We start from the raw sequence: 16199 nt of genomic DNA on the forward strand, positions 1-16199 counted from the left end.
AGTTCTCCAGCATCACGTCTCGGTACAGCGTCTTCTGAGCAGGGTGAAGCTGCTCCCACTCCTCCCCGGTAAAGGCCACGGCCACGTCCTGGAAGGTCAGGGACTCCTGAAACCAAGCACATCCCCGCTCCTACAGAAGCTGTTCTCACAGGCCCTCGGAGCAGGAGGGAGACAGCGGCTGAGGGAAAGCTTAGGTGTCTGGGCCATGGGGCTGAGTCTTCCGGATTCTGAGTAATCCAGGGGCCAGGTCAAAGCTTTTAAAATAGCCAGGTGTGGTGGCACATGTCTGTAATTGCAGCACTCAGGAGGCTGAAGCAGGAGGACTGCTGTGAGTTCGAGGCCAGCCAAGCCTACATAGTGAGATCAAGGCCAGGCTGGACTACATAGCGAGACCCTGTCTCAACAAACAAACAAACAGCGCCCTGTTATTGTAGAGCTGAGAAGCAGCAACTCCCCCAGGCAGAAACTTCATGGTGGAAGGGCACAGCAGAGGGAAGCTGCTCTATTCACAGTACCTGTGAAGCAGAGAGAGATGGAAAGAACTCAGCAGGAAGGGGCCCCTGGGCCTGGACACAGTCTCCAAGGTTACACCCCCCAGGGCCTGCTTCCTCCAATTAGGCCTCACCTCCTAATAGCTCATTCGGCTCTGTGCTCCTCAATCTCCCTTCTGATCCCATCACCTCTCCAGAAGCCTTTTAATCTGTTCAAGTTGACGGTCAATATTACCCTTCAGAGGCTGATCAGCGGCTACTAAGTCACAGTTCAGCAGGAGCAAGTTGTGGTATGCAATTAAACAGTGGGGTCACTATAGATAACAATAATGTACCACATACTTCCAAAATGTACCACATACGTCAGGCCAGGGATACAGCTCAGTGGCCCTGCACCTGCCTGGTGAGCGCAAGGCCCTGAGTTCAATTCTTGGTACCAAAAAAAAAAAAAGTTTAGAACCACTTTCAACCACATAGGAAACACAGAGTGGCTTTGGGAACCATCTTTTGCTGCAGACTTGGTAACGTTTCCCAGTGAACTCAACTGAAAGTCACAAAGCAAGACAGCACTTGTAACATATACTACCGTAAAGTTATTTCAATAGTCTTATGGTTTTAAACTAAGATGCCCCTCCCCAAAGTCTCACATTCGGAGGGTGGGGCCTGGTTGGAAAGGGCAGATCACCAGGGGTGTGATCTGGAGGGATGTACTGTACTCTCATCCAGGCCCCTCCCCTCTCTCTCTGCTTCCTGGCCATGCAGGGTGAACAGCTGTCCTCCACCCAGGCCCTTCCACCCTTCCTGCCCTGGCAAGCCTGACCATGGACTGAATCCACTGAAACCCTAACCCAAAATAAACCTCTCCTCCTTGAAGCTGTGGTGTTGGATGTTTTGTCCCAGTGATGGTAAAGTGACTAAGACAAATGTAACTACTACTGTTTTGCATCTCAAGTAATGTCAAACTGGTTTATGTATTTTCAGCGCTGTCAAAATATAAAACAAGGCACGAGACCCCTGTCCCCACGCAAAATTTGCAGCAGCTGTATTTTCCAAGCTCAAATTATAGTTCTGGTAGAGTCTTTGGGTCTCTAAAACCACCACAAAGGGCAAAATCCACTTAATCATGCAATTCAGGACTTAGATTAATCTGCCACCTAATGACACGCTATAAGTTAACCAGAGAGATGAAAATAATAGAATTCTACAAACACCGTTGGAGTAATGAATACGCCTAAATTCAACCATATACTGCTGCATGATATCAGTATTTGGAGAAAGTTTCCAAAGATGAAATACGTAAAACCTCATTTTAACAAGCCTGAATAGGTGAGCCATTCTTTGCGATTGATTTTGGTGATAAAGAACACTAATTTTGAACCCCAGTTAAGCGAAATGTTATTCTCATGAAGAGCTCTATTCTCAACAGTAGATCTATAATAATGCTCTCGATTGATTGACTGACTGATTGACAGTACTAGGGATTTGCACCAAGTTACATCCTCAGTCCTTTTATTTTTTGAGACAAGATCTCACTAACTTGCCCAGACTGAGCTCAAAATTGCGATCCTCCTGCCTCAGCCTCCCAGAGTGCTAGGATTACAAGTCTGTCTTGTTGTTTTAGGTTTAACCCATATAAAATGGGGAAGGGGCCCCGGAGATCTATTTCTAAAAGGGGACAGCGAAGTTGGACTACCGCTGTGGGGGCAGAGCCGCGACCCGCGATCTGCATGCGCCTCGGGTTCCGCACTCGGGGTGGGGGCTGGGCGAGGGGGGAGCGGGGCCTGCGACCCCCAGCGGCCGAGGCCGGCGCATGCGCTCTCGGGCCGCAGCGCGGGCGCCATTGCGGGAGGCGGCGGCCCAGCCCGGCTGGTGGACGCGGAGGCGGTGAGTGAGCGCGCGCCGGGCCGGGGCTCGCGGGGCCAGGCCTCCCCATCGCGAGGGGCGGCGTCTCGGCCCGGGTCCCTGAGTGGCGGAGTCGCACCTTTCCGGTTCGTCCGCTCCTGAACTCGGGGATTTGGTTTAACCCGCGAGCCGCTCGCGTCGCCAACGCCTCCGCGTGGGGACCTCCCTGAGTGACGTCACGCTCACAGAGGGAGAAGCGGAAAGCTGGGGCTGCTGAAAATTAGATTTGCTTAAACTCCTGATACTGTGTGTTTGAAGTCAGTGTCATACACAGCATGGGAAGACCAGGTGGACACTGAGCCCTCTCTCCCTGTTTGACGCACAAAATGTATTTCTTGTCATCCATAACTATCACAGTGACAGATTTTTCTCTTACCCACGGTCAAAAACGGCACTGGGATGCTGGGCCCAAGCTCCGCTGAGTGACCCGTGCCCCCCAGCGTTTTCACTCTATGCTGCATGCGTGCTGTGCCATTTAAAGCTGTAATTCTTCTTTTTAAAAGTGTCAACCTCGTGAAAAACAGGAAGCCTGAAAAGCTCACAGATCAGAGAACGCTAAGGAGAGCTAACGTAGTGCAGGATGCTGCAATGCAGAAAGAAAGGAGTGGAGACGGGAGAATGAATAATTTGAGTTAGTAGCGTTGTGCTGAATGTATTAATTTCCCAGTTTTGATTCATTGTGCTATGGTTATAAACTTGTTAACCTTAGCATAAGCATGAACATAGGGTAAGTTTTGTGTGTACTACTTTTGCAAATTACCTGTGAGTCTGAAATTGGTTCAAGGGGCCAGGGATGTAGCTCAGTGGCACAGTGCCTGCCTGGCAAGCGCAAGGTCCTGAGTTCGATTCTCGGTACCAAAAAAATAAATAAGTAAATTGGTTCAAAACAAAAAAGTTCTTTTAAAGTAGGAAAAATAGCCAGGCGTGGTGGCACAAGCCTGTAATCCCGGCACTCGGGAGGCTGAGGCAGGAGGATCGTTGCGAGTTCGAGACCAGCCTGGGCCACAAAGTGAGCTCAAGACCAGTGAACTGCATAGTGAGACCCCATCTCAAAAAACCCAAATAAATAAATAAATAAAGTAGAAAAGTAAGTGCCAGAACGCTTTCATTTACTTACCTAGCAAATATTTATTGTGTACCTACTACTTACCAGGCATGGGGCCTTAAAAATAGATGTAAAACCCACAGGCGGGATTCCCACTTTCATGGATGGTGAGGCTTACAGATGGATTCCCGCACAAATAGTTCAATAATAAAAAGTCCTGCCTGAATAAGAAAGGTGTAAACCAGGACCCTCACCTGGTCTGTGATATCAGAATCTCCTGACTTAAGCTGAGACCTAAAAAAAGAAAAAAAAAAAAGAGTAGATACCATGAAAGTATTTTCAAAGTAAATATGTTTGGAAAACATTGCATACAATATACAGTATGTGACCTGCTTCCCTATGCCGTATGGTTTTTCTGGGATTCACAGTCTCCATAGGGAAATCTCTTAGAGGATTTGTAGCAAAGAAACTTAACTTTGCTGTGGCCAGCATCTTCCCAACTTGATTCGGTCCCTTTTTGGGAAATCAGCAAGGTACTGTTAGCACACTTCGGGCAACCCTCTGCTGGTAATGTGTGGAGTCCTTTTCAGTTCATGTACTTGAAGGATAACCCCTGCTTTGCCTAACTTGGTACATGTAGTTTTTATTATTGTTGTGAGACACTTGGCCTAGAGGTGATTGGGTGTGAAACTTAAGGGTAGTTTCACTGACTTCTGTCTGGCTTTTCCCACAGTGGGTCTTTTCCAGGGCTGATGTTGGTGCAGTGAGAACCTAGTTCTAAAATGTTTCTAAATCCTGCCCTCCTCTTAGTGAATTGGTTGTGAACTGTGTAATTAGTGTCACGTCTTGTGCAGTAAATGGCTTCCTTATCTAACAAGGCCATTATGCTAGAATTGCAGCTTTCTCTCTTTAAAAAAAAAAAAATGCTTGTCAGAAATGGCTTGTTTCCATCACTAGTTTTTTGAGAGCAATTTTTCAGCACAACCTTTGCAGACAGAAAAAGACTATTTTTCATGGTTCTCAGCAAATGAGATCGTTTCACTGTGTTGTGGTTGTTGAAACGCCATCTTCTCCCTCTGTGTAAAGGGGCCAGAAGCCACTCTTTGTGAGAAGTCTTCAAACTCGGCAGGGACCGCTGTGTCTTCTATTCTGGGAAAAGGAAAGGGCAGGACTGTGGCGGAATATCTTGTAGTTGATACATCCACCCGCATGGCTCTGTTTTGTGGAATGTGGGAATCAAATATTCTAAAAGTGCTTTTTTATTATTTTAAAGATTTGCACACCTTTCTAGGCTCTATCTTTATGAATGAATGGTTTGTCCTTCTCTTTACAGATTCCTTAGTTCACTGAGTGAGTGACCAAGACCTTGGAATTTCTTCCCGCTGATGTGGTGCATCTCATTACAGGTGCTCAACCTGAAATCGCATCTCATGAGATCCCTGACAGGAGACAAATTTGAGTCTCAGAGCAGAGTCTCTAAATAAATGATTGGTGCCTTTGTTGGGGTCGCTGAAGGAGCCACTTTCAGAAGCACTGGAACACCAGCTCTCAAGGATCAACCAGTGACACCGAGGCCACCAGGGCCGCTGCGTCTCGGACTGAGCCATTGTGCTGGGGAATAAAGCTTCGGTGACACCGCCACACACAAACTGCCAAGAGGTGCTGCCGTTCTGCTGGGGACTGAATGCAGGTACACAGAGGTAAGGTGAGCATTCTGAGAAACAAGAGCACCATCTCCTTTGTGTTCATCCAGAGGATCTCTTGGTGGAGAGGAGGAGCAGATCTCTGGGCTCTAAATTTCAACATAAATTAATCCCTTTGGGGATAAAGCATAAGGATAACAGGTTGTCGGCATGTTTTCTCCATAACCTCATTTTAGAATCACTTGGAGACTTTAGAATTCAAATGCCGTGCCCAGCCCTAGTGTGGACCAGTTCAGTGGAAGCCTTTGCGTGTGAGCTGAGGTTGGCCCCCCTTTTTCATTTCTGCAGGAAGGTAGCCAGGGCTGCAAACCATTGAGCTTCCCACATGCGAAGACCCTGGACTTGTACCATCAGAAACTTCCGATGCTTTCTATTCTGCATGGTCTTCTGCTATATGGATAGAGCCTAGTTTATTGGAAAACTTTCTATTGGTGACTAATTTGTTACTAATTTGGGACAATATTTTTTGAACTTCACAATGGCGTGTTCGCGTTGTTTGTCTTATTTCCATAGGATACATTCCAGATGTGAACCTGTGGCTATTGCTACATTTAGGTTGTTAGGCTGCATCCAAATATGGACATCCAGAAAATGCGTGCAGGTTACAATTAGGGTATGAGAATTCCATTTCCTCACGCCTACACCAGCACTTTCAAACTCTACAGGAATAGTAAGTAAAAATGAGGCGTTATTGTTTTGAGTGTTACATTCCAGCCAACTTTTCAACTTAAAAATGTAACATTTTAAAAGTTAATATGTGGGGCTGGGGATTTAGCTCAGCGGCAAAGCGCTTGCCTGGCAAGTGCAAGGTCGTGAGTTTGGTTCCTGGTACCGGAGGAAAAAAAAAAAAAAAAAAGTTAATATGTAATTAGTTAACAAGAGAAATAGGGTTGGAGGAGGTTTTCCCAAAATATACCCATTTTCCTCATTGTTTGGAGCCATTGTTAAACATTTTTCTCTTTTGTGCCATTTTAGGGACCCTCAGTGTTTGCCCATGGTCGTCTTCTTTTTTTTTTTTTATTTTAAAAATAAAAGGAGGAAAACATTAACAGACAGACAACCTTTTACAAAATAGCAAAAGAACACTACAGACAATACAGAGTTACAAACAAAGTGGTAGGAAATTAACAATGCTTGTTGTATTACATATTGATATCTTCAAAGTGGTTTCTCATGAAAACAGATAGAGACATGCAATATTGATCAATCAAGGACTTACTGACAGTTTCTTTCAGCAGAGAAATAGAAGACAGTAGAACAACTATGTTAACTATCCTGTATAAACATACATGCAAAATTTCTCCTTTTTTCCCTTCTCTTTTCCCACTCCCAATTGCCCTTTACCCTAGAGTGTTTTCCTATCATTTCACAATGTCTAACATACCTTATAGTTTAAATTAACTCTTTCAGGTTTTACACTAGTGAAACAATGCAGTGGTTGCACACATGTATGTCTGATTTATTTCACTTATCAGTATGGTCTCTAGTTGTGACCATTTACCTATAAAAGTGTCGAGTTTATCTTTCTTTATAGCTGAGTAATATTCCATTATATAAAAGTACCACAAAATAGGGTTCCTATTTCTCCACAGCCTTACCAGCATTTGTTATTGGTTGATTTCTTAATGCTAGCCATTCTTACTGGGGTAAGGTGGAATCTCAGTGTTGTTTTAATTTGCATTTCTCAAATGACTAATGATGTTGAGCCCATGTTCTTCTTGTAATGTTGTGACCTGAGGTACTGATTGTTTTTTATTTGTACTATGATTATATTTTTAAATTGAGTATAATTGACAAATAAAATCATACCTATCTAAATTGCACAGGATTGTGTTTTGAGATAGATATACCTCGTGAAATGATTACTGCAGTCAAGCCAGCATACCTAGTGCCTCACGTACAGGAGCTTTTAATTTCCTCCACTTAGGAACATTTTATAACAGCACAAATCAAAAAATATTCTTAAATACAAAAAACTTGCTCAGCATCTCATTCCCAGAGACAGACTGCGAGTTAAGTGAATGCCAGATAGACAATTTCTTGATCTCTTTATACATTCATGCATATTTAAAACAAAAAATGGGTATTGCTTTATATACTTGTAAGTTGCTGTTTCACTTACTAGAGTGTAGAGGAAACCTTTTCACCTCAATAAATTCATGTCAACATCATGATCCCTTTTTTGTTTTGCCTTGTTTTTTGAGACAGGATCTTACTATGCAGTTCATGCTGGTCTTGCACTTGTTGTATAGCCCAGGCTGGCCTCAAACTCATATTGATCCTCCCACCTCTGCCTCCCGAGTGCTGGGATTACAGGCATGTGCCACGGCCCAGCCTACAATCTCTTAATAACGTAATTCATAACTCTTTTTCCCATTACCCTCCATTATACATCCCTCCCTGTATCCCCCCATCTTTTCTAATAATAGTCTTCCTTCTACTTTGATGCCATCTTTTTTAGATTTTTACATATTAGTAAAAAGTAGAGGTTAAGAATGCTGATGCACACCATGCAGTCAGGAATCCAAGGCAGGAGGGTCACCATGAGTACAAGGCTAGCATGAACTACATAGTGAGAGCTTCTCTCAAAAACAAAAAAAGTGGTGCTTGTTTTTCTGAGTCTGTGTTATTTTGCTTGACGTGATGATCTCCAATGACATCTATGTTCCAGCAGATGACATCATTTTGTTCTTCTTTATGGCTGAATAATACTCCACTGAGTAGATACACCACATTTTCTTTTTCCACTCATGTTTAACCACCTTGGCTGCTTCCTTATCTTTGCCATTGTGAGTTGTACTATAATAAACATGAGTTTGCAGATCTCCAAGTGGACACTGACTTTAATTCCTTTGGGTATATACCAAGAAGTGGTACAGCCAGGTCAAGTGATAGGTCAGTTTTTAGGTTTTTTAGGACCTTCCCTATGGGTTCCCATGGTGGCTGTACTAATTTATACTGGCAAGAGCACTGTAGAATTGCTCCTCCCCTATCCTCCCAGAAAGCATTTACTTTCTTTCTATTCTTAGTAGTAGCCATTTGGACTAGAGTAAGATGGAATCTCAGTATAATTTTTGTAGTTTTTTTTGTTTTGTTGTGTTTTTTGTTTTGAGACAGAGTCTCACCATGTAGTTCAGACCAGCCTTAAACTGACTCACTGCATAGCCCAGGCTGGCCTCAAACTCACAGCAATCCTCCTGCCTCAGCCTCCCAATCTCTGTGTAGTTTTGATTTACATTTCCCTAATGTCTAAAGATTATGAACATTTTTAATGTATATATTGGCTATGTCTACTTCTATTTTTGAGAAGTGTCTGTTCAATTTATTTGCCTGTTCAAAGTTCCAGGTCTTAAAAGTCTTCCATCCATTTTGAATTGATTTTTGTAGAGAGTGAGAGATAGGGATCTACTTGCAGTCTTCTACATATGGGTATTTTCTCAGCATCTTTTGTTAAAAAGAGTGTCTTTTCTCCAACATGTGTTTTTGGTTTCATTTCAAGAATCAGATGGCTGTAGTTGTGTAGGGTCATTTCTACATCCTGTGTTCTGCCCCACTGGTCTATATGTCTGTTTTTGCACTATATTCCTGTGGCTTTGTAGTATCATTTGAAATGTGGTACTGTGATGCCTGCAGCTGCCGGAGTCAGTGGTTTCTCTGTGGTTCCCGGGAGAAAACGGTGAGAGGATATAGAAAATAAAGACAAGAGACGATAGCCGGTGGAATTACCGCTTGCCTGATGAGCAGGAGGACTGACTCCAACACTAGGGGCGTTTATTTTATACACTTGCGAAGTAGTATCATGAGAGATAATGTTGCCTAGTGACTAACGACTGTAATTGTCCGGCAGGATGCCTTTTTCAATACTGAGGTAGCTTGACTGCTTGACCAATAACCAGCTCCAGTGGCTCCGAACATGCAGCCTTCTTCTTCTTGCTTAGGATTGCTTTGGCTACTCTGGGTATTTTGTGTTTCCATGTGAATTTTAAGGTTTTTGTTTTTGTTTTTTGTTTTTTTGAGACAGGGTCTCATTGTGTAGTTCAGACCTTAAACTCACTATGTAGCCCAGGCTGGCCTCAAATTGGTAGTGATCCCCCTCCCTCAGCCTCCCAACTAAGACTTTTTTTTGTACTGTGAAGAATGTCACTGATATTTTCATGAGGATTTATCAAATCTACACCACTTCCGGTAAAATAGGCATATTGACAGTATGGATTCTGCCAATCTAGGAATGTAGGAGGTTTTTCCATCTTCCAGGGTCTTGTTCAAGTTCTTTCTTCCATGTTCTGAAATTCCCATCATACAGGTCTTTCATCTCCTTTGTTAGGTTGATCCCTAGGCATTTTTTTGTTTGTTTGGTTGGGTTTTTAAATTTTTTTTTTTTTTTTGAGACAGAGTTTCGCTATGCAGTCCAGCCTGACCTCAAACTTGCAGCAGTCCTCCTGCTTCAGCCTCCTGACTGCTGGGATGACAGGCCTGCGCCACCACGCCTGGCCCTTAGGCATTTTTTTGAAGCTGCTATTAATGCAGTTGTTTTCCTGATTTCTTTCTCAGCCAGTTCGTTATTCATATATAGAAAATCTATTTTTTTCCTATAGATTTTGTGTCCTGAATATCATGTGTGAAGAAGATGCCTCTCTCCTGTTTCCCAGTTATGCCTTCTCAGAATGTGGTTCTTTCCCAGGAGGGTGACACAGAGGAGAGAGAAATGGGTGATGGATCACAGAGAGTCAGGTCCCGGGTAAGTTCAGTTTTGCTCTCCTCCGGCACACTACCATGGTCCTCAGAATGTCGGCACTTTTATTTTTCCATTTTCTAGTGCGGAATCCCCACTGTCCACACCACTGACAGATGGAGACACTTGTGACAGATGATGCAGTCGCTCTATGTTTCCTGTTCTCTCTGATAGACCTCCTTTAGCTCTTTTCTCCAGACCCACATTCAGGGAGTCGTATCCATTCTTGATGTTGTGAAGCAAACAACAGATGCAGTAGACTTTTAATCACCATTCACTTAGACAGCCCATCAGAGTTTAAAGCCGTGCTGTGCTATCAACATGGGAAAGATGCCTCGGTCACTTGGACTGCTTTGAGTGAACGGGCTCGATCCTGAAACGTGCCTGAGTTATCTCCTACCACAGGCTAAGTTTATGAAGATTTGTTGTATCTCTTCCTAACCTCTTTAAGCCTGTTGTTTTGATTCTATAATCTGATGAAGTATTGTGTCAATAGATGAGATACGAGTGCTACAACTGGTTTCTTTAAAAATTCTACAAGTTGTAGAAAATTGCACAAGTTAAGAATCTTGGGAAAATTCAATAAAAACTCTTCAGTTTTTAAAAGATTCTTACCAACTTAGGTATGAGCAAAATTGTAAAACATTGAAGAAAAACCATAAAAATCTCAGAGGATTCCACACATGTATTATTTCCCAAGCATCCTTTGCTTTTTCTACTTTAATAAAGCAGAAACAGATGCATTATAAATATGAACACTCAGTCATCAAAATCTCTCTCCTGGAAGAGGCTTAACTTCATTTCAAAAGAGAATAATATAAATTTATATATTTAAGGAAAGGTTCATTATCTCCTATAGATTCTCCACTTTAATCAGTTTTTTTTTTTTTTTGCTTTATATACCAGCTTCCAGTCTCAGTTGCTTCTGAGAGAAGATCTTTTATTTTTACCATTATAATCATTGTCCTCAGGTAGCAGTAAACTCTACGGGGAACTCTTTGACGCCCACATGACACAAGTAATATTTAAAAATGTGTAATATTAGATGGTGTTATGAACATGAATGACAGCACATACAGGCACTCAGAGAAGGGAGAAATGGGATTGCGTCCGTGGAGATGAAGCAAAGCCTCGTGAAGAGGGTAGAGCTTGTACTAAGACCAGCAAGGAGCGGGTGGAGATAAGAAAACCAGAACTGGTGGAGACAAGAAATAAAACGCAAGTAAGAGCAGGAACAGTGGTGAGATTATCAGCTAGTGCTGAGCATTTACTTAGTATCTTAGTGCTTGGAGATCTTCGTATTTCAAGGAGAGATTCAGCTAGTTCTAAATTAATTTGAGGGCTCACCACAGACGGGAATAGGAAGACAGTTTAGAGCTGAGGTGGCACATCTCCTCCTTGACATTTTAGCCAGATGAGTGTTTTCATTTTCCAGAACCATTCATTGTATTAAGAAGAAGGTTAAAAAAAAAGGGAGGTTGATACATTGACTAAATATTTTATTGAGCAGCTAATATATGCCAGAAATTGTGCTTGGCATCAGGTATATATCAGTGATAAAATAGACAGGACCCTAACACCAAGTAGCTAATAACATGCTGATGAATACAAATGAGGCAGTTTTATTCAAATTAAGAATAAGGTGCTATGAATGCATGTTAGGCAGTCAGGGAAACACTCTGAGGGAAGTGAAAAGTCAGCTGCGACACAAAGGAAATATCAGAACTGTAAAATGTAAGTGGAAAAGTGCATTTTAGGTATGTGCTACACATCACTGGTGAAAACCGTGGGTATATTTGAAAAAATTAAAGATCATTGCGGTATATTTGAGAAGTGAAAATAAAAAAGGAGATAATGACGAGGTGAGGCGGGAGAGGTGCACAGGAGCTAAATGCACAAGGCCTGTGGGCGTGAGGGGAAGTTTCAGTTTTATTCCAAGTGTAGTGGGAGCCTTTAAAATCCCCTCGGTGGTATCTAACTGAATATGTGAGACACAAGAATTGAAGGAAGAGAGAACTAGTTAGGAAGCCATTGCAGTGTTCTAAATACTAGAAAGTAGCTTAAAAGTAAGCGGCACATTGGTTCTCAACCCCTTTCCTTACTCTGCTTTTATCCTCTAACATCCTGTAATCTCCTGCTTTACTGTTGATTGTCTACTTTCCCCTCTAGGATGGAGTGTCTTTAATCAAGGCAGGGAATTTCACCTCCTCCGTCCACTGGTCCATTACAGCCCTCCTGGGCGCTCGGGACGGTCTGGACAGACATTTGTTGAACAGATGGAGAATTTCATATCTGATATGGTGGCTTTGCAAACGGGTTGAAAAGATTGTTTATTCAACACCTGATGTTGGGATTTCTGAGAGGTCATCTGTACAGAGATAAAGCTGAATCTGTATCTCACAGTTTGCATCAGAATAGCCTTCAAATGAATCAAGATTTAAATGGGAAAAATGAAACAGTTTTGCAAGAAGAAAAAAAGGGAGAATTCCTTTATAGTCTTTACTGAGGAAAGGCTTTCTAATTACAACAAGAAATCCAAAAGCCATAGAAGAAAAGATTGATAGGACCAGGGATATAGTTCAGCAAGCGCAAGGTCCTGAGTTCAATTCTCAGTGCCAAAAAAAAAAAAGGATTGATAGATTCAGCTCCTTTAAAAACCAAAAGTATATGCATGACAGAAGAAAACTGTAAGCAAAGTAAAAAAAAAAAAAGTCAAATTGAGAATAATATTTTGCCACTCCAATTATAGAGAGCTGATCTTTCTAATACATTAAATATTCCTCTGAATCAGCAAGAGATTAAGAATCCAATAGAAAAATTGTACAAAAAACATAAGAAAATTCACAGAAAGAAATATTTAAATGGATCATAAATACATAAAAAAGTTTGTACTCATAATAGTAAACTTCAGTTAAAGCTAGAGAATTCTTGGTATTTTATCCCTGAACTTGATACTTACTACTAGAATGATATCACCCACAGGTGTGATAACATACTGCTGTCCTGGCAAAACTATGGGGAAACAGGCCCTCTCTTACAGTGCTGAGTTAGTATGCAGATCTAAAAACAAATGACGATGATTTCTGTGAAACAGTGTGGAATGATTTCCAGGACAAACAGTTCCATGAAAAAGGCAGTGTGAAAGAGTATCTATATTGTGCTATTGTTTTTATAACAAAAAGGAGAAATAAAAGCATACATATACACAACTGTCCTTGCTTAAGGACAAAGAGACACCGGAAGGTTGATCAGAGTCTAAGGACATTGGATACCTGTAGGCCCCAAATGGCAATGATAGGAAAAAAGATGAATGAGGGCCAGGGATCTAGCTCAGGGGCATAAGCACCTGCCTGGCAAGCAGAAGGTCCTGAGTTTGATTCCTGGTACCAAAAAAAAAAAAAAAAAAAAGATGAATGAGAAGGCAGGAGGGTGAGAATGATACTGCTCCACTGGGGCTTGTAGAGTCCCCACTCAATGATCCTTTGACCCTGAATAGTGGATTCTATGTACTGAGGCTAAAAACAAAGTAACTCTACATACTGAAGTCTAATCTAGAGGCTTCTTTTGTGTAGAGGGATTTACTGTGTTACAGTAACCTGAAACCACTTTCTCTGCATTCCCTGATTGAGCAAATAAGTAAATATATTGTAAATAACGAAAGCCCAGTTTCTTATGATCAGAGAAGAAAATTACAAATATGAAAAAAAGGAGGGGGCTGGGGATTTAGCTCAGCGGCACAGAGCCTGCCTGGCAAGTGTGACGTCATGAGTTCGATTCCCAGTACTGGAAAAAAAACACAGAAAAAAAAAAGGATGAATACAGGCGTGGTGGCACATGCCTATAACCCCAGCACTCGGGAGCCTGAGGCAGGAGGGACCTGCAAGTTCAAGACCAGCCTGGGCTACAAAGTGAGACCCTGTCTCAAAAAAAAAAAAAAAAAAAAAAAAAAAGTGAATGAACATTGCCATTGGACTAGAACTACAGGTACCCATGGGAACTTAGGGTTTGTAATACATAAAGCTACAAATAGAAATGGAGATAGAGTCATAAATGTACGTGTGTGTGATCATGTGTACCTGTGTGTATGCACACACACACCTGTATTTCCCACAGACAGCTGCTGAGAGCACCAGGAATAAAGACACTCCAGGAGCGCTGAGCTTCCCTACTGCCTACATCCCGAGCTCCAAATACCACTCGTCATTAAAAAGAACCAGGGGTCTGAGAAAGCTGATTCCAGGCTTGGGCTGGAAAAGCATCAGCTTAACCTTGAAAGAAGAACATGTTTTTCTGCCAAAAAAGTAAAGAAATGTTCAGAGAATGACAGGGATGTGTCAAAAGGACACAGAAGTCAGTTTGAAGAGTCTCTTACTAAATCTGTGATAATTTGAGCATTAAAATGAACAGTGATAAAGGCTTACAAATTATTGAATGAAGTAAGAATCTATTGGGCTGGCGGCAGAGCCCGGTGAAGAGGACCTGCCTACCACGTGTGAGACCAAAGATCAATCTCCTGCAGCATTGATACACACACACAGAGTGCATAAATCCTCACTAACACGAATAAATAAATGAGAAGAGAAATCTCTTCACAGAAAAGAACCAACTGGTAATGTATAGAAGATGATTGAATTAGAAAAACAGCACTGGGCAACCATCCTAATTCAGTCAAGAATTATTAGATGCTGACATTATACTCAGGGATATATGTATACCCATGTTTATAGCTGTGCACTTCATAATAGCCAAATCTTGGAAGCAGCCTACATATCTATCAACAGATAAATGGATAAAGAAACTGTGGTATTTATACACAGTGGAGTACTACTCTGCCATAAAAAGGATAAACTTGAGGTATTTGTAGGAAAATGGAAGCATCTTGAGACCATAATCTTAAGTGAAATATGTAAGTCAGACATACAAACTTAAATATCTCTTGGTTTCTCTTATCTGAGAAACCCAAAATATAAGCAAAGAGCAAAATTAAAAATAGATAATAGGAAATGGAGAGATAGACTTTTTGCAAAAGGAAAGAGGACCAAGAGAGGAAAGCAGAGGTGGGGGGAGGGAAGGGGATGAGAAAAGAAGATGTGTATGTACATGTACCATCTCCCCATGAGGAATGTAATCGTTATGTACCACAAATGTACTAATAACAAATAAAAATTAAAAATAAATAAATCACCATAATACATTTAAAAAGAATTATTGGTAGATGCTTAAAAAAAAAAAAAACAGTGGATGAGCTGGGCATGGTGGTGCATGCCTGTAATCCCAGCACTCGGGAGGCTGAGGCAGGAGGATCGTTGCGAGTTCAAGGCCAGCCTGAGCTCCAAAGTGAGCTCAAGTTCAGCCTGAACTGCATAGTGAGACCCTGTCTCAAAAAGACAAAAAAAAAACAGTGGATGAAAGTTTGAGGGAGAACAAAATATTTATACAATCAATGTATCTACCCACAAGATATATAAATGACAGAATAAAATAGTAGCTTTCCAGTGGAAATCCCTGGTGCGTGCCACCTTAATAAACCATCAGAGCTAACATTAGCAGCCATGGGACCAGTCAACAGCTGTGCCTTCTGGTGCGATTCACAAGATGAACCCAGTATTCTTGGTGTCCTCTTTCTGTCAATAGTGCACAGCATGGATTTAGTAATGAGGAGACATCAGAAACCCACAGTAAGATTTACTCTGCAAAATTACTAGCCCGTACTTTCCAAATGTCCATGTTACAAAACAGAAAGAAAGGCTCAGGAGCTGTCGAGGATTAAAGGAGACTAAAGGTACAAACAGCCAAATGCACGGGATCTTAGATTTTCTTTTGTTACACAGTACATTTCTAGGACAGGTCATGAAATCTTACTAATACAGTTTAGAAAACAGTATCATGTCAGTTTTAATTTTCTGATTTGTTCATGTACTAGCATAGATTAGAGAAGTATTTTTTTAGAGAAATAAAGCCAAATTATTTAAGGCCTTCATGTCTGCAACTTACTCATAAACAGTCCAAGAAAAAACACAGAAAAAGGGAGGGATAAGATTTATTATTTTTGCAACTTTTCTTTAAGTCTTAAATTATGTCAGTATATTTAAAGTTTTTTAAAAAGTGAGAATATTCAGATCCTTTCTTCTAGCTTTTCGAAGAAATGTCATTGTTAACTGTAGTCACCTTACTGTGGAATAGAACTTCAGAATTCACCCTCCCCTCTCACGGTTAACACTGTATCTCTTGGGGCTGGGGATTTAGCTCAGCGGCAAAAGCGCCTGCCTGGCAAGCGCAAGGTCGTGAGTTCGGTTCCCGGTACCGGAGAAAAACCAAAAAAATAA

General features: G+C 41.6%; 1 protein-coding gene across 6 annotated transcripts in view; it reads left to right on the forward strand.

Moving 5' to 3' along the window:
- The first annotated feature begins 2296 nt into the window (after positions 1–2296).
- The window catches only part of Znf713 (zinc finger protein 713), a 21968-nt gene continuing 8065 nt past the window's right edge, over positions 2297–16199 (forward strand). The window contains exons 1-3 of one of the 6 annotated variants that reach the window (XM_013520531.1): positions 2297–2375; positions 4772–5138; positions 9737–9879. In XM_013520531.1, the coding sequence (XP_013375985.1) occupies positions 9769–9879 (111 nt within the window). In that variant the 5' untranslated portion in view covers positions 2297–2375; positions 4772–5138; positions 9737–9768. Of the gene's footprint in view, positions 2376–4771; positions 5144–9736; positions 9880–16199 lie in introns of all 6 variants that reach the window. The other 5 variants (XM_013520528.1, XM_013520527.1, XM_013520530.1 and 2 more) reach the window with 5 other exon arrangements.

This window comes from Chinchilla lanigera, unplaced genomic scaffold, assembly GCF_000276665.1.
Source record: "Chinchilla lanigera isolate Chin_1 unplaced genomic scaffold, ChiLan1.0 scaffold00055, whole genome shotgun sequence".
NCBI classification, from domain to species: Eukaryota; Metazoa; Chordata; class Mammalia; order Rodentia; family Chinchillidae; genus Chinchilla; species Chinchilla lanigera.